This window comes from Caretta caretta, chromosome 8, assembly GCF_965140235.1.
Source record: "Caretta caretta isolate rCarCar2 chromosome 8, rCarCar1.hap1, whole genome shotgun sequence".
NCBI lineage: Eukaryota > Metazoa > Chordata > Testudines > Cheloniidae > Caretta > Caretta caretta.
The window spans coordinates 104,701,599-104,721,125 of NC_134213.1; the positions used below are offsets into that span (position 1 = coordinate 104,701,599).

A 19,527-nucleotide genomic window follows, 5' to 3' on the forward strand; every position below is an offset into this window, starting at 1 on the left:
AGCAGAACTCCTGCTTAGTGTCTTTTTGCCTTCTGGTGACCTACGAACCATTCCTAGCTTGGCCATTTTACCTCTGTCTCACATTACACTGTAAGTTGGACATCCAATGCCTATTTATTTCAACATCTCTTGACTCGTTGCTGTGTATGCTGTTCACAGGTTTCAATTGCCCCTTCTACTTTTCTAAATACTATCATATGAGGAGAAGAGTTGTTAAGTTTGAGTGAAAACTGGCAATTACTGGACAGATTGACTTTTTTTGTGGTCAGGTGATTTCAAAAGATTATCCTAAAATGGTACCACTGTTACCAGCTAGCATCTGTCAACCACAAAAAATGTTTCCTCTTACAGTACCATGGGGTGGGGGCAAGCAAGATGGATTTGACAGGATAGACTGTGGAAAGGTGTCCTGACTCATAAAGAGAGAAGGAAAAAAACCTTCTTGTCTTAACTTCTTTTCAGTGGTGTGTATAGCTTCTGGTCTTAAGAAAACTCTGACGTCTGTGGATGCTCATTGCCATTGTTCCACATTTTAGTGCTGTGTCAGAGGATCCTGCAGAAGCCCAATTCCATGAGTAGACCAATGTGAAAACTTTCTTTCTTCTTCTCTGGGGTGAGATTAATTACCTCTTGCAAATCAGAGGTTGCAGGGAAACGTCGGCCCTGAAATCCCTTCCCAGTGGTTTGTGAGTAAACATTCACTTTTCATTAACAGCAGGATTCATTTAAAAATTACTATCCTTTCTTATAAAACTCTCCATGGACTTGTTCCAGCCTATTTCATGGACCTAATCTCTGCTCCACACCGAAATACCAAGCTCTTTGGTGTCCTGTCGAACAATCTAGCCACTGTCTGCACAACAGCCTTCTCCTCCGCCTCTGCTAGCATCTAGCACGGTTTCCTGGTTCTCTCTCCACCTCACCATCAGCTAACCCGTCACCATTTCCGGTCACAATACCATTATTTCTCACTGAATGCTGTTCATGCCATGTCACAGGTGTGCATGACACCAGAACAAATCAAGATGGAGTCTCTGGCCAGAGAAGACTCAAGTCTGATTAGACCAGATTTTGTCACCTTTGCTCAGGTTGATTTCAACAGGGTTAGCTCGTGGATTGCAGAATCTTGTCCATTGTTAAGACTAGAACAAAAGAGAAACAATACAGGAAAGACTTAGAAAGAGAAGGACAAGGATGAAGACGACAAGCCAGATTCTGCCACCCTCACTTTACTCCTTCAGCAGCCCCTTTGGAACCAGCATATTCAAATAGTTATATGGTGAGCTGAGAGACTAACACATGCATCTGACAGGTTTCAGAGTAACAGCCGTATTAGTCTGTATTCGCAAAAAAGAGTACTTGTGGCATCTTAGAGACTAACCAATTTATTTGAGCATAAGCTTTCGTGCCTCACGAAAGCTTATGCTCAAATAAATTGGTTAGTCTCTAAGGTGCCACAAGTACTCCTTTTCTTTCTACATGCATCTGAGTGGTTACAATTTTTTTGTGAATAATCATTGGTTTTATTTCCCTCGGCTGTACTTCTTCTTTTCTCCCTCGTGCTATTTGATTTTAACTCTTGAGAGCATTTTGCAAGGCAGTTTGTCTAATAGATGCTACACAAAACAAAGTTGCATTGTATACGTTTGCTTGGACCAAGATAAGAGTTTCAAAACGCCAGCCCAATAAAGATTGCTTCTTCAGATGTTGGCAGCTTTTACAGAGCACTTAGTGTTTAGGAGCAGGGCGATGTGTTAACCAAGTAACTGTGATTTGCATAGACACAATACCGGTTTTCATTTTATGACAGGTTCTTGGCCTGGAAACTGTTGTATTAAACCTTACACCGGTATGTTGGCCCATTAATCAGTACCATGCTATTTACCTTGTCTCTCTCTCTCTTTCAATCTCTCTCTTTTTTGAGACAATAAACATTTTATGCTTTGTCAGCATAATGTAGGGCAAACACTAACCCTTCGATGTTTCACAATCCTTTTAAGAGCCTTGATCCTAGAGGTAATAAACGCACCAGCAGGTAGAGACTCCGTGTCAGATACACAGCTGGTCGATAGGCTAGGAATAAGAGATACTATATGTGTACATGGGTGCAGTGCCATGAGGAAACTAAACTACTGGGTGGGCAAGAATGCTTTGCATTGTAGGAGATGCCTGCTCCAGAAGGCTCTCTGCTCTACTGTGCTGCCATGCTCTTCCTAGAAGCAGGGTGGATGGGGTCAGCAATTTCAGGGGGTGTTTCTGCTAAACAAAGGATGTTTTTAAAATGCCACATAGAGTTTAGGATTTGGTATGCTGGACTATTCAACTGTCTGATGCATGTTCAAAATAATTTTCAGAAACCCTCCCCCAAAACGGCACCAGAATCATAGCAACGGGCTGTGGGAAAAGACCATTGTCCAGTATTCTCTCTTCTCTTGCTGTGGTGCCGTAGGGAAAATTGAGGCCTCCCTCCTATATGAAGAATCGGTTGCCTTTCATGGGAGATCGTTTCTCTTCACAGCTACCCAGAGCAGCAGGGAAGGACGGTATCAGAAAGGACAATATAACTAAGGCCTGGTCTACACTTAAAACTTAGGTCAATGTAGCTACAGCACTTAGGGGTGTGAAAAATCCATACACCTGAGCGCTGTAGCTATGCTGACCTAACCCCGGAGGAGACACAGCTAGGTCAATAGAAGAATGCTTCCATTGGCCTCGCTATCATCTCCTGGGGAGATGAGTTCCTACAGCAAAGATGAACCCCTTCCATCACTGTGGTCCGCATCGAAACGCGGCATTTACAGCAGCATAGCAATGGCGCCCTAGTTCTGCTGCTGTAGCACCCATAGGGTAGGTGTGAGTTAATACAATGTGAAAAGCAGCTCTTTCACCTTCCCGCTGACTGTATGTGACTGGAACAGGAGGACTTGTGGCACCTTAGAGACGAACAAATTTATTAGAGCATAAGCTTTCGTGGGCTACAGCCCACTTCATCGGATGCATAGAATGGAACATATAGTAAGAAGATATACAGACAGAGAAGGTGAAAGTTGCCATACAAACTGTAAGAGGCTAATTAAGATGAGCTATTATCAGCAGGAGAAAAACTTTTGTAGTGATAATCAAGATGGTCCATTTAGATGGGTTTCAGAGTAGCAGCGTGTTAGTCTGTATTCGCAAAAAGAAAAGGAGGACTTGTGGCACCTTAGAGACTAACCAATTTATTTAGATAGTTGACAAGAAGGTGTGAGAATACTTAACATAGGGAAATAGATTCAATATGCGTAATGACCCACCCACTCCCAGTCTCTATTCAAACCCAAGTTAATGGTATCTAGTTTGCATAGTAATTCAAGCTCAGCAGTTTCTCGTTGGAGTCTGTTTTAGAAGCTTTTCTGTTGCAAAATTTCCACCCTTAAATCTTTTACTGAGTGGCCAGAGAGGTTGAAGTGTTCTCTTCCGGTTTTTGAATGTTATGATTCCTGATGTCAGATTTATGTCCATTTATTCTTTTGTGTAGAGACTGTCCGGTTTGGCCAATGTACATGGCAGAGGCGCATTGCTGGCCCATGATGGCATATATCACACTGGTAGATGTGCAGGTGAACGAGCCCCTGGTGGTGTGGCTAATGTGATTAGGTCCTATGATGGTGTCACTTGAATAAATATGTGGACAGAGTTTGCATCAAGCTTTGTTGCAAGGATAGGTTGTGACTGCATGCTTCTAGATTCCACGGTGATGGGTACATTAGAAAAACAGGCAGACAGGCACAGAGTGACTTCTCAGTGCCTTCAATTTCCACCTGTCTTGGGAAATAGATAGCTTTTTTCACAGGAGCCCAGTGTTACTCAATAGAATTTACACTGTGGGTCAAGAAATCCCCAGTAGAAAAGGAGAAATTTTAATACAAAAGACAAACTAACAACACAGGTCTTTAAGGATCTGATCTGCAATTATTTCATGCTCTAACCCTTTTCTTTCCAGTGTCTCAGCTTTGCAATGAAGGTATCACTGTCATGTTTTCTCTTCAAAATAATAGTAAAATACAATTTTAGACGATAGTCTAGTTTTGCTCAGTAATCAGAGGTTTGTTCTTCTCACACTTGCTTCTGTTAGGCGAGGAAAGTCAGGAAAAACAATCTCCAAAGCAAATATAAGCATATTTCCTTCTGGGAAAACGAACGGGGAAAATGCATGTAGCTAAGCAACAATGCATTTTGATAAATGGGTCATTTTCAAAGGCATGAATTGCAAATGTGCAAAGAAAATAGTCCCATCCAACACATCCTGTATTTGAATGTTTGGCCCTGCCTATTATTAAGAAACGATATGACTTTCTCATACCCCTGAGAACTCCCTACCTTTCTCTGTGCCTTCCACCCCCACCCGAAGCCTCAGGTCACAATCACCATTCTTGCTGCTGAGGATTAGACTATAGATCTGTCAATGCAAAGTGCACTCCTCCATTCCCCCAACCCTGGGGATAAGAGAACTGCCTCAGCAGCATTCCTAGTTCAGGGAGAGAGAAGCCAGGACTCTGAGCCAAACCCAAGTCTCCCACATGGCAGTGTGAAGCCTGTTCATTTTTATTGTATAATAGGGTCAGATTCAATTCAGTCCTGGCATGAGCTAGTGCAGCTGCACCAAAGATATATCTCAAAGCACTTGCGTGGGTAAATTTCATAGCAGGGGTCAGTGAGGCACAGGCTATGCATCATTCACCACACTAAAGGTGGGTTCTTTACTAATGCTGCAGCATAGCTAACACTGATCATTAACAGTGCCTGCTGTGCCGCTGTAAAATCCTGATGGAGACAAGACACTGTAGCTTTTATCACAAGGTAAATAGGGCGAGGTCAGTCACATGTAATGGTAACCTGACCTTACCTAGCTACCACCTAGTCTAGTGCCTTGGCTCCACCAGGATTTTACAGTTGGGGTAGCTTATCCCCATTAGTTATCCCATAGTAAAAACACACCTCTTTGAACAATGAAGACAAAGCCATAGACAAGTTAAGGCCAACATTTTCAGAAGTGGCCACTGATTTTGGCTTCCAAATATGCCTCAAGTTGGGCACCCAAACATTTAGGCACTCACAAATTAGTGGGAATTTTGGAAATTTTGCCTTAACTGACTTGCCCAAGGCTGTGCAGTGAGACTGTGTCAGAGCAGGGAACAGACCCAAGATTTCCTCTCTGAGCGCTCTGCTGAATATCTCCTTTTTACTGACGTGCTCATGATTGTACTGATAGTGAATAAGCCATGTAGCAATATGTTGGAAAAAATAGTTATTACAGGAAGATATTAGGATTATTTATTTTTTTGATGAATAAAATTATACGGCTACTTTTAAAGTCAGACCTGTGGCATTTACAGAGTGGTTATTGTGCATTCCTTGGAAAAAATATGAGTTAGAAGTCATTCCAATGCATTAAAGTAATGAATAGAGGAAGTGAGAAATATTTTAAATTCCTAGTGTTACATTTCAAAAATGTTCTGGTTTCAGGATTAGGAGGGGGGGAACCCTCTTTTTCTCTTGCTGTCTAATTTTTCTGAACTTGTTACAAGTGTCCCACACTCTCCGAGTGATGAAATAAAAGGTTTTGAAAAATGACACTGGCGCAGAGCACAAGAGCGGAAGTGAGTGTGGGATGGTAATTTTGTAACTGCAGCTGCTTAAAACGCATTTTTTTTTAGCCAGTGTAAATGGGGATCAGGTGAGGACTCAAACAATTGGTATGTCAGGGTTCTTCTTTGATGTATTGCTCTGTTTAACAGTGTGACTTTTAGCTGCTGTTTGTCATCAGTAAAATATTAAGTTATTAGTGTACTTGGAAGTTGCCTGCTAAGTGGCACCTAGTAAGCCTTGCTCCATGGCCACAAAGGCCTCAAGATACAGCAGGAACAGCAGAATCTAGTCTGTAGGGTCCTTTGTACACACTAACACATAGCTGGACTTATGGAGGGAGAGGCAGTAGGAGTAATGGTACAAGGGCCTATGGATCCTCCATGCCATTGCCCCACAGGGTAGGGGTGGAGGAGCTACTGCAATCTCACTCTACAGTAAAGAGTAGAGTTGTTGGGGAAGAATACCTTTCCATACACACCTCTGTAGAGAACCTAAAGCATAGCCTGCCCATTTAGCTGCAGATTGGGCTCAGGATTTGGGCCAAGGTAACTGGTCAAACAAGGGACAAATATCTAACCTTCCAATTAGGCTTGAAAACTTCTGTTTTGTATCAAGGTCATTTCATTTTCATTAACTTTCATATTTTATGTTACTTCTATTATAGGGGGAACTGGTAATTTCCCCTAGATTTAGGTTGCCCAACACTTTCCATTATAAAATATTATTGCATCCTTTTTTGAGTTCTGTTACAGCCATTGTTCGCAGCAGGCCTTTGAAATCTGTCAGGGACAAAGCCTGCGACCTAGAGACACAACTTTCACTTTCTCCATGATGACAGATTTCAGAGGAACAGCCGTGTTAGTCTGTATTTGCAAAAAGAAAAGGAGTACTTGTGGCACCTTAGAGACTAACCAATTTATTTGAGCATGAGCTTTCGTGAGCTACAGCTCACTTCATCGGATGCATACCGTGGAAACTACAGCAGACTTTATATACACACAGAGAATATGAAACAATACCTCCTCCCACCCCACTGTCCTGCTGGTAATAGCTTATCTAAAGTGATCAACAGGTGGGCCATTTCCAGCACAAATCCAGGTTTTCTCACCCTCCACCCCCCCACACAAATTCACTCTCCTGCTGGTGCTAGCCCATCCAAAGTGACAACTCTTTACATAATCAAGTCGGGCTATTTCCTGCACAAATCCAGGTATTCTCACATCCCCCCCACCCCCATACACACACAAACTCACTCTCCTGCTGGTAATAGCTCATCTAAACTGACCACTCTCCAAGTTTAAATCCAAGTTAAACCAGAACATCTGGGGGGTGGGGGGGGGTAGGAAAAAACAAGAGGAAACAGGCTACCTTGCATAATGACTTAGCCACTCCCAGTCTCTATTTAAGCCTAAATTAATAGTATCCAATTTGCAAATGAATTCCAATTCAGCAGTTTCTCGCTGGAGTCTGGATTTGAAGTTTTTTTGTTTTAAGATAGCGACCTTCATGTCTGATTGCGTGACTAGCGGTCACCTTCAGCTCCCAATTAAAACCCTCCAACGCATTATTAAGGATCTACAACCTATCCTAAAGGATGACCCAACACTCTCACAAGTCTTGGGAGACAGGCCAGTCCTTGCCTACAGACAGCCCCGCAACCTGAAGCAAATACTCACCAACAACCACATACCACACAACAGAACCACTAACCCAGGAACTTATCCTTGCAACAAAGCCCGTTGCCAATTGTGCCCACATATCTATTCAGGGGACACCATCACAGGGCCTAATCACATCAGCCACACTATCAGAGACTCGTTCACCTGCACATCCACCAATGTGATATATGCCATCATGTGCCAGCAATGCCCCTCTGCCATGTACATTGGTCAAACTGGACAGTCTCTACGTAAAAGAATAAATGGACACAAATCAGATGTCAAGAATTAACATTCATAAACCAGTCGGAGAACACTTCAATCTCTCTGGTCACGCAATCACAGACATGAAGGTCGCTATCTTAAAACAAAAAAACTTCAAATCCAGACTCCAGCGAGAAACTGCTGAATTGGAATTCATTTGCAAATTGGATACTATTAATTTAGGCTTAAATAGAGACTGGGAGTGGCTAAGTCATTATGCAAGGTAGCCTGTTTCCTCTTGTTTTTTCCTACCCCCCCCCCCCCCCCAGATGTTCTGGTTTAACTTGGATTTAAACTTGGAGAGTGGTCAGTTTAGATGAGCTATTACCAGGAGAGTGAGTTTGTGTGTGTATGGGGGTGGGGGGGATGTGAGAATACCTGGATCTATGCAGGAAATAGCCCGACTTGATTATGTAAAGAGTTGTCACTTTGGATGGGCTAGCACCAGCAGGAGAGTGAATTTGTGTGGGGGGGTGGAGGGTGAGAAAACCTGGATTTGTGCTGGAAATGGCCCACCTGTTGATCACTTTAGATAAGCTATTACCAGCAGGACAGTGGGGTGGGAGGAGGTATTGTTTCATATTCTCTGTGTGTATATAAAGTCTGCTGTAGTTTCCACGGTATGCATCCGATGAAGTGAGCTGTAGCTCACGAAAGCTCATGCTCAAATAAATTGGTTAGTCTCTAAGGTGCCACAAGTACTCCTTTACTTTCTCCATGAAATCCCATCCCTGGTTTGGTGGTAGGGATGCCAACCCTCCAGGATTGTCCTGGAGTCTCCAGGAATTAAAAACTGTGTCATGGGACAAAACCTCCAGGAATACAGCCAATCAAAGTTGGCAACCCTATTCGGTTGAGTTGTAAAATTGCCATTTCCCTTCTGTCTCCTGTGTTCCTCAGGAAAATGTTGGCAATCTGTCAAAATAGTAACTGAACGTGAACATTCTAAAGAGCCAGGCCTACGCCGCCATCCAAGTGGCAGCACCCTGCCATTAGTCCTGTTGCTTAGCTGGCAGAAGGCTGTGCTGCGGAGCAGAAAGGGTTTTGCATTCAAACTCTGACGCTTAGGGATGTATGGGTGGGTCATTAGAGTTGTATGTAACAGAATTTTTTACCTTTTTTAAAAAAAGAGACTCGGGAAATGACGTATAAAAAGCTGCTAGAAGAACATTGTTTAGGTTGCAAAGCTAAACACTGAAGTTAGGAAATGCTTTATGTATGATTCTCTGTGCAACCTTCATTCTGCTCCCTTGTACAGATGCATTAGGATATAGGCTTTAATAACATGATGACACTACTTTTCTCCACAGGATCTCTGCCTCATTCAGTGCACAGGATGGACACACAAGGGGGCAGAATTAAGGTTGCACAGGCAACCATAAATAGATAAGGCATTTCCTAACTTTTTAGTGTTTGACTTTGCAATCCAGTGGTCTTTCACTATTTTTTTCTATGTAATATACAGTCTTTGATACTACATAGGTACTCTCACCAGAATTTTTTCCTCACTGTGGCAACGCAGCTATACTGGGCTGGAATGCAGGAGCTGTTTAGCAGTGCATAATAACATTAAACAATGACTTAGAAACCTAGTCCCATTGATTTTCATGGCAAACTTCCCATTGACTTCAACTGGGCCAGGATTTCACCAAGAACAAATAGTAATACCATCTCCGCTTAAAAGTGCATGAAGAAATTAGGAAACCAAAATAGTTACCCAAACTGGCATCTGGGCATATCACTGGGGTTAACACCCTTAGCCTTATGAAAAATGCCATGACATGCTAAGGATCCAAGTTTTACATCTTCTGTGGAAGATGGCACTTCCAGGGTCCCACTGCCCCTTGATACCCTGCTGTGGCATTGGTAAGTACTGACTAAGAGTAGAAAAACCTACAAACGCCACTTCCTGCAATGCCTGCATTTTCCTTAGTGGCTTCCTATGCCAGTCCTGGCTAGGCGTAGTCCTGTTTAGCTTCTGACAGGCTGAGATGGTATTTCTGCAGATATATTATTATGGCACTACCCAGTAAGAAACATTGTCCAAGTAAAAGCTACTCTGGTAAATGGCCTACCTCTCTGTCCTTCCTTCTCTTTTAATCCTATTTAGATGGAAAACGGGCAATACCACACTTAATGTAAACTAAACCAAATTGTTAGTGACTGTTCTACCTAATGCTGATCGCTCCTAGAAGTGGCCGAATGAGAGCATATCCGGGAAACTGGCAATTCATTAGAACTGATTGTTTTATAAATTAAAAGAATTGAAGGCCTGAAGGACCCACTATGTTCATCTATTCAGACTCGCTGTGTAACGCAGGGCAAAGAATTTCGGCCAGCACTTAATGCAGTGGAGGGAATTTTTCTTCCCTACTATGTAAGTGAACATTTTTATCCCCATCGTCTTCTAGAAATTCCCTTTGTCAGGACGCGGGCCCTGGGTTTTTGCTGATGATGAGCCCAGTATTTGGATCACAGTAACATCAGAAAGCATATGAGCTGCCCAAATACCTCTCCTTGTTCTACTGTATTTCACCCATAGTGCTTTGACCCCCATTCCCCATCCACCCCTCAAGTTATATAAGCATTAGGTTGTCAGATATCACATTATCATGTCTGTGAAAAGAGGAAAGTGAGCAATTTGGCTCAAATGGCTTTTCTATGTTCAGCATGTTCCACTGCAAGATCATTTGACTTTTTCCAAAACACATGGAAGCACTCAAAACTTCAATATTTAATATTGCCTTGAAGTGCAAATTGTCAGACTCAAGGAAATGAGAGAGCGCTTATGGCAGTTGACACTGGAACCTAATGTGCAGTGCACCACAAACAGCAGACACTGTGCTGATTTCTAGACTTTTATTATTATTTAGTAGCACAAATCAGACAGTGAGGACTGTGTAGTTGTAAGAGCTGTCGCTCTTTATTTTGCTTAGCAGAACAGGCTGCTTGGATCAAGACTGAGCACGCTATGCTGGGACCATGTCATTGGTCATTGGACAACCACTCCATCTTAAAGAAGACAGCCATAGGACTATACATAGAACTTCACCTAGGCAGGGTTAGCCCCACTAGGAAGTAGGGGGTCTCAACCCATTGGCCCCTTTACTCCAAGTATTTTATTTTATTTGGATCTTGATTTTCTGATCTGAGGTTATTTTAAGCACTAATGTGCACAGTATGGTGCACATCTCTGAATCTTTTGTCGCTTTTTAGCTGCTGGTATCCTTTATATCAAGTTTATCAGTGTGTGTATATAAAAGAGAGATTCATGGAGAGGAAGCATGAGCAAGAATGTCTGTGCGAGAGAAACTAAGGCATTGCATGTCCCTTCACAGGATCTTTAGCATGGAAGGCCATCAGTGAAAGTAGGAAGGAGAGTGTCACATGGATGAGTGTTTGCAGCCAAGTAATTCTATACAATTTTTGTAAGCACAGTTGTGACAAATTAATAAACTTTTTTTTCTTACATGACTTATGTCAAGGAATGGTCCTTTTGTTTACCATTACATAAATTCCTTAGCATTAAATTACATATCTGAGTAAAGCAGCAAGGATAAAAACAAATGTTAATAACTAAATTTATTCCACTAAAATGAAAATGCCACTAAGGTGTAACCGACAATGCCGTGAAAATAGAGTATCCATCATGTAAATGATCAGAATGAAATCCACTTCACCAGCATAAAGCCCAAATAACCAGATCTGGGGGGGGGGAGGGGTTGAAGTCCAACCCAGGGCCACAGCTAGGGCCTCCTTCTCCCTGAAGCTGCAATAGTGATTGTAGCCTTTTCATGCCACTTGATGGAGTGTTAGGGTCTGCAAAGTGATATATCCCATTGCCTTCACCACATCCACACCCTCCATGTTGACCCACGTGCAGCCAGCACACAGAATCCCTGTTCAGTTGCTTTTCAATTTCTACCCATATTTACCCACCACCAGGTTTAAGTGACAGCTTCGCACGACCCCTCAGCACCAAGTTAAATTTCATCATATATGCACACAGTATATTAGTTTTACAGTTTCTGTACAGGGCAATATTCTTTGAGCAAGCTGGAGCAGGAAGACTGTATTAGCCCAAGAAATTTAATTTAAAAATTAGAAAAAGAAATATTTGGTTATCATGGATTAATCAGTGAGTTTGTGGATGTGAATATAAAATTAATGTATCTACAGCGAGTTATTTGAATCAGTCTTATGCTTTTATGCAGCTGGCTATCCCTCCAGGAGTTCTGTTACTGGAACAGCGCTTTCTTTCAATTACTTGCCATGGAAGTTATTTGAGATATATCAGCAAACTTCAGAATCTCTGAGCCTAGTCCTTCCCACATTCTCTTAAAGTGGGCGTAGGCTTTCAGTTATTCAACTCCTTAGATATTGCAGTCACATTCTGTTTCACCTAAATATGGAGTATGTTTCCTCTCCAAGACTATAAGCTTTCTATCTTGCGCTAAGACAGGAGACGTTATTAATGACTTATTCTTCTTTGCAATAAACTGTACTTTACAGTGTGGCTAAAATAAGCAAATTAAACTATTCCTTGACCAGTGCTTCACAGTGCACAGATCTCTCTAGCAAACTGAAGTTGTCCTTCCATGGTTCTTGATACTGGCTTGTAGTCTCTAGAAGGGGCTTTTCTTTGTGTTTGAACAGTTGTTTGTTTCCTCTTTAAAGCTGTTTCACTGAGCTGAACAGGCCAAGTTTCTGTATCTCCTAGTGCAGTGATTCTCAACCAGGGGTACACAGACCCCTGGGGGTACACAGAGGTCTTCCAGGGGGTACATCAACTCATCTAGATATTGCCTAGTTTTACAACAGGCTACATAAAAAGCACTAGCAAAGTCAGAACAAACTAAAATTTCATACAATGACCTGTTTATACTGTTATACAATGCACTGAAATGTAAGTATAATATTTATATTCCAATTGATTTATTTTATAATTATATGGTAAAAATGAGAAAGCAAGCAATTTTTCACTAACAGTGTGCTGTGACACTTTTGTAATTTTATGTCTGATTTTGTAAGCAAGTAGTTTTAAAGTGAGGTGAAACTGGGGGTAAGCAAGACAAATCAGACTCCTGAAAGGGGTAGAGTAGTCTTGAAAGGTTGAGAGCCACTGTCCTAGTGTGTAGTCAGTCCATCAATATCTGAATATTCTCTGTCTCTCGGCATTAGTCCATCAGTATCCAAATATATCAAATTTTCTTTCATAAAGTATAAATGTTTGGTCTTTGTAATTCAAAAGTTCTTTCAAAATTAAAAGCTGCCTTTCAGTGTTTGTGCTATTCTGGAGTTTTTTGGTTTTTTCCCACCTCACAAGTGAATAGGTTGGGGTGCTCAACATCTTAAGAGGATCAGGCACCAAATCATTAATGTTTGTGAAGTGCTTTGAAACCCTTGGATGGAGTGTTGTAAAAGTATAAAGTATTATTGTAATATTACAACAGGCAATATCTTATTCTCAGACACTACGGGAATGAAGCCAGACATCGGCAGGTAGATCCTTTGTCTTTCATTTTATAACACTACCAAAATATAAATTGAGGTGTAAAAATTCAGTGATTATTCAATAGTGTTGTTGTTCATTTTAAAGAGAACAATGTTTTAATGGTAGCAATAGTCAGTCGAATAACCATATTCATATTTGAGTTCACAATCCTAAAACATAAAATGTGTAACGTTTTACATAGGTTAATACAGCAGTATGTTTCATTCAGGAACATCCATTCAAGCTCATAGTGGAACAAAGCATGTAAAAAAAGCCCAGTCCTGCACCCATTGAAGTCAAAGGCAAACCTCTCAGTGACTTTAAGGGCTTGGTCCTGTTCACACTTGAGAGAATTATAAATCCATATAATTTTAAAAGGACAGTATATGAATCAAACACGTTTTCCATTTACACTTGAATCTTTGAAATAAAATTCTTACAACACTGAAATCTAACCACAAACTTTTCTTCTCTCTCTGAGTTTAAGTATATTCTGCATCATGTAAAGGGCAGAGCACCTATTTTGAGGAGCTGAGCTTTCCGAATCCCCCTAGACTTCAGGGGGAATTGGGTACACTCACAACTCCGTAAGGCCTTATATTATGGGAGCTTTTGAATATTTCAGAATGTCTCTGAGGCTGAAGAGATTGAAAAGGCAAGAAGGAAGGATTTTTTCACTCTGAATACATGTACTTTTTGTTCCTGGGGTGGCACGTGTGTAGGGAGGAAGGGCTTCAGCTCCACAGGCAAAGCTGTTGAATTCTGGGGGGCTGGTTGAATTCTGGAAGGGGGGCTGATGGCTCAGACTGGTTCAGCAAAGGAAGGGCTCTCAGCGGAGCGCCTGGTGAAGATGGCTTATTCAGAGCTGTGAGGTAAAGGTACCCAGAGAATTGCCTTATAGGCAGCAGAGAGTCAGGGCAGCACCCCCTCACCACACTGGCCTTCCCCACTCATCAGTGACTGTGGGGCACTTACTGTCACCCTGCCCCAGCCAGAGGCAATGGAGGGGGTCCCCGTTTGTCAGTCGGGGGGGAGAAGGGCGGCCAGGCAGCCACCCTGCTCCCTTTGCTCAGCAGTGGGGCACCCTCAGAGGTGGGAACGGCCGCCCCACGACACCCACCCCGCAGTCATTCGCTGCAGGATCCTTCCAACCCCCCCCCCCCCCCCCCCAAGTCAGTCAGACAGCCAGGGGCCCCATGACCCATCTCTGAATCAGCCTGTGCTGGGCAAGTCCGAGACCCCCCCCTCAGGCACTGGGTCAATAGTGGGGCACTGTGAGCCCCCCCCCCCGCGCGGTCCGGCGGGGAGCAGCGCCCCTCCCCCACGGCAGCGAGGGGGTGCACAGCATTAACAGCCCCGTCCCTTCCCCCAGTGGGTGGAGCTTCCCCCACTCCTGGGAGAAAAGGGAGGGGCAGCGCGAGCCTTTCCGTCCCTCTTTATCTGCCACCCCACCCCCCCTTTCTTACCCGCTTAGTAACTGGGGCCTGCAACCAATCCCTAGCTAGCCGGCCGGCTTCAGAGCCAGCTGATTGGCTAGTTGGTTGGCCGAGCGCCCTCCACCAATCCCGGAGCTCGCTGCTCTCTCAGACAAAGACTGCCGCTCTGGCAACTGGGTTAAACTAATCTGCCCCTCCCCCTCGGCGCGCGAGCTCCACGGCAGCAGCCCCCGCCGGGCCGGCCAGCTCCGGAGCGTACCACCTCTCTCTACAGTGAGGGGTGGGGGGTGCTAGCAAGCGATTCAGACTCTGCTCCCGGCTCTTGGAAGACGTCACCCGCTGCCTCGGGCTCCCGCGGGCATCTCCCACGCGTCCGTCCCGCTGCAGGGTCCCTACGCCCGCTGCAGCGTCACACACTCCCCCTCGCCCGGGTCGATGGACGCTACCACCTCCCCCGTTCTCTTGCCTGAGCAACCGGGGGAGCGCGCCAAGGGTTAAGGGGGGCGGTACCCTCCCCCGAGCCCCCTCCTCGCGGTGGGAGTGGTTTAGTCCTCAGCAAGAGGCGGTTGGCGACGGTTGGGATGGGCCCCTCCGAGCCTCTTAAAATGAAACCTAGCGGGGCTGGGAGCCGGGCACTGCGCGAGGGACTGGGAACCGCCTGCTCCGCCCTGCGCGCGGGGCTGCGAGCCGGCCACGGAGCGCGGCGCCGGGGGCTGCCCGCCCTGCCCTGAGCCGAGCGGTAGCGCTGGCCGAGCCCGGGCTGGGGGGGCAGCGGCGTGCGGAGCCCTCCGCTGCCCGCCTCAGCCAGCCGTGGGGGCGGGGACCCTCGGTGGGTCCGTAACAACCCCCCCCCCCCTCCGCCCGCCCCCCAGTCGCGGCGCGTTATCCGGGCAACCGGCCGCCTCCGGGAGGGGACTCCTGCGGCGAGGGGTCGCGATAGTCTAGCGAGGCAGAGACTGGCTCCTGCCCCGCCCCCCCCATCTTTTTTATTTTTGTAATTAATATAATATTCTAAGGGGGGGGAGCTATTGCAGGACTCTTCATTAACCCCCCCCGCCCCCCCCCCCCGCCAGCCGCTCGCTGTTCGTCCGCCGCCCGCGGGAGCCGCCTGGCGCGATGTACAACACGGTGTGGGACATGGACGGCGATGACCCGGACTGGCGGGAGGTGATGATGCCCTATTCCACCGAGCTGATCTTCTACATTGAGATGGACCCTCCAGGTAGGGGGAGCCGGCTGCCCTGTGCCACTTGCGTTCAGGGTCGGGACCATCTTTCCCCCCTGGGCGGCGGCTGCTCCTCCTGGCTGTGAAATCCGGGGTGCGCTGCGGGGCGAGAACTGCCGCCCAGCTGGCTCGGACATGCATGGAAACTTTGCGACGACTCTGACCCATTGTCTGTGGAGCGGGGGGGGGGGGGGGTTAATGGCTTATTTTCGGCAAGCTTCGAGAGCTAAATGCCCTTTAGAGGGTAGTAGAAAACCGGGGGGGGGCAGTGGGGGGAGAGAGACAAGTGCCCCCCTTTTCTACTGTATGTTCCCTTTCGCTCATTGCTGAAGATGATGAATTTGCTGATCAGTTCCCATTCAGTGCTCTCTTTTAGTATCTTTACCTGCATGTCTTTTGTGGAGCCTGTAATCCTTTAACACGCTCGGTTTCTTTCGTTTTAAATATTGTTAATTAAACTTCAGTTAAATAGTTTCTAGGATCTGGCAGATTTTATTCTTTCTAATCTTAGACCTGCACTGGATTTTTGTTTTTAAAATGTATTCTCTGGGAGAAAACTCCTGGCTACTTTAGTCGTGTTTAAAAAGGTTATTGTATGGAAGGTTTAAATGTAACTTTTTCTAGAAATGGTGTCTCGAAAATGTATTGTTCCAAGTTTGCTTGGGGTAGAGGGCTTTTCTTTTGTGTCCGCTAGGGAGGAGTGAGTGGGAAGTGGGGGAGAGGGCTGATAAATCAGAGGAGAAAAGTTGGTTACATTTTTCATTAAACTTACTAGAATTCATAGTTTGATTATTAAACTGTCAGAATTCTGTAACCTTAATGCTTTGTATAACTGTATGAGAGCAGCCTTAATAAGCAGGGGGACTTCATGCCTCTATTTTTGTTTAGCTCAGGATGTACATTTCAAGGTCTGTGGTATGCAGAATAAAAGGGCAGTGGAGACTTCCTTTATTATATAAAAGCATATGTGCACTCGCATATTGTTGGAGAGGTTTAAAAGAGAATTTTGGAAGACTCTGTACTCAAAGTATATACTTGCATGTGACTTTATAATCTGGTACAGTAGAGTAGACTGTTCTGTTTCTTTAGATATGTGGCTAATTAGATGATTTAAAGCTTTTCTTAATATTTTTGGCCTTAGCTACCTTCTCATGTAACTTTGACATTTTATCCAAAATAGATTTGATAGAGTTTTGGAGAGAGTGCTGACCACCACTCATTTAAATTCTTGCATAGTTGACATATTCCTAAATGCCACTCTTAAAAGTTTAATGAAGTTCAGTTTGCCTTTCGGTTGTTCCCTTCATTACTAGATAGGCAATCATAATTTCAGTAAATATATTCTAATTTCTCATGTTAACAGCTAATATGTGCCTATCTATAGTAAAAAGCAACTTAGATGACCCCAAATCTTTTAGTGTTGGTATTATGTTTTCAGATGGCCCTTGGAACAGCTCGATGTGTGGAGGCTGCTAGCATATGAAAAGAAAATGTTAATGTCTGAAGTTATGTAGGCCTACCGTGCTGAATTGGTCAGAAAATAGCTTTTTAATAGCCCCTTCATAAACATTGCTGTGCAACGGAGCTTTGAAACCTGAGCTATGAAACCTGTGCTGAGTAGACTTTTAAAGCAGTCCTTCTGTAGTTAAGGTTGTCAGTATTTCTTTTATGAAGCCTTATTTTCAGGGGTTCTAACTCTTTATGTACAGTTTTAACTCTGGGATGAAATTTAAGTATTAAGGACTCAATACTGTAAGGTGCTGAGAACCTCTTAGAAGGTTACACTCAATGTCTTAGAGGACCAACTCTTACTGTCCAACTAAGAATGTGTAGGCTGGCTTATGTGGGTATGTATAAAATTTCTAACTGCAAGAGTGCAGGGAGGGGAAAGATGATGATGATGTTGGTTGCAGGGGTTTTCTTTATCCACAGTATGATAAAATTCACTTAAGGGGCTGGAATTTTTCATGTTCAAGTAGTGGTTGTTTAAATCCCCTTGCTAAATTATGTAATTGAGACATTTTGGGCCAAAGTGACTGGAATTGCCCTCATTTACACTAGAACTGAATTTAAACCTTTGCCAATAAAAAGTTGGTGGTTTTTTAGTGCAAAATTTGTGTCTGCCCAGCAACCCATATCTGTGAGTAGTTGACGTATTGTCTGAATAGCCTACAGACTAACAGGATGCATGGGAAATCATAAAGCCTCTAAAGGAGGTAAGTCTATTGGCTATCCTCTCGCAGTTCTGGAAACACCGTTGTCCTTCACACCGTAGACTAGAATATTGACATTTATTGACTCTAGACCCCCAATGGCTTCAGTCTAGGATGTCTGCTCTTCATTACAGTCCAGTGTCTATAGTTCAGATACAAATAAAAGCAAGGAGAATCTAATGTGAGATGTCACCTTTAACCTCAAACCCATGCAATGTTACATGTTATTGCAGGGGCCTCATTAGGTTTGTATGTATGCAGTTGCCTGTATATAGATGAATATGGCACTTTAGGTAGAGCTAAATTCCTCAGGGCAGAGACATGGTTTTCTATATTCTAAATATGCTACAGTGTCAAGGCTCAAATAAAAGTCACGAAGGGAAAAGCTGATCCTGCTCCTGTTGAAAACCATGGAACTTTATTGGGGGGAGGGGGGTTCTTCCCCAAAGGAAGCAGCATCAGGATTATAAGCATATGCCAACTTGTTTAAATTTTTGTCCTCTTATTACCTAAACACTGGAATGGGATGGTCTGTTCTTACATAGATTATGGTAAATTAAGTCCATGGTTCTAATACATCCTCTTTAAAACATGTTATAAAATTATATGCAGCTAGCATTGTTTTTAAAGTTGTAGCAGGAAAGTGACTTCTGCTTTCTTAAAACACCTTTTCCCCCTCCTTGCTTTTTCTTGGCATGATAATATTTAATAAAATGGATTATTGGCATAATGTGGCCGTAGTATTTGTATGTGGTTTGTGGCTCTGTGAATTGTATTAGCAGGTGGAAGACCAGAACATCTTCGGTGGTTGTGAAGACAACTAACCATCAATTGCATGTAATAGTGAAAACAAACAATCTGTTGTTCATGCACTACTAGTTTTTCTAATCAGGATTAACATAGACAGATGTTTGCATCACAATATTCTAATATTAGAATAACTCTGGTTAACAATGTTTGAATTAATCTGTCACTTAAATTCAGATAACCATTAACTTGACCCAGTTCTGAGACTTCGCACCTGAAAAGACAGCATCTCTCACAAATATGTTACTGCATTTAGCATAGCAGTAACACTGCATTTAACCACATAGTTGTTCACGTTTGCAACAAGTGAACTTCTGGCTGTATTGTAAGGAGTTTTTTTAACGGTATCTTGGATTGATTTCAGAGGTCATCTGAGTTCAACTTGGAACTGTAGAACATTAAATCTTGATTACCTGCTTAGGTGCCCCTTTGCTTCTGGTTTGTAGGACTTAGAACTACTTCCTCACCCACCCACCCATTTTGAGTTTTGTCTAGCATGTGTTCTCATTTATTTTACCACCAATTTATCTGATCTGTAAAGTTCTGAGAGGAGAATTTATTCTGTCACAGTGCAATGAAAATCAATAGAAATATAATATTTGGCTATGAAATATAGATGTTGGCAGAGATCCTTTGGTTTATTTACAAATTAGAGATTAGTCAGCTTTCTTTTGTGTGCCTTAGAAACAAAACCATAAGTTTAAAGAAGTTTTGCTGATGGGCAATGGGATCTATTTGCTGATATAGCTTCTAATAGTAACTAATTCTCCTAACGCAGTATTAAAGGGATGCTCAAAGGCTG

The 19,527-nt window shown here is 43.6% G+C and overlaps 1 protein-coding gene across 2 annotated transcripts in view; it reads left to right on the forward strand.

Moving 5' to 3' along the window:
* PIK3R3 (phosphoinositide-3-kinase regulatory subunit 3) overlaps positions 1 to 19,527 on the forward strand; it is a 356,230-nt gene that overhangs the window by 297,782 nt on the left and 38,921 nt on the right. The window contains exon 1 of one of the 2 annotated variants that reach the window (XM_048859836.2): positions 15,039 to 15,702. The exons of the other annotated variant lie outside the window; for it this stretch is intronic. Coding sequence (XP_048715793.1) covers positions 15,597 to 15,702 — 106 coding nt within the window. The 5' untranslated portion in view covers positions 15,039 to 15,596. Of the gene's footprint in view, positions 1 to 15,038; positions 15,703 to 19,527 lie in introns of those variants that run through there. 2 annotated transcript variants of the gene reach the window in all.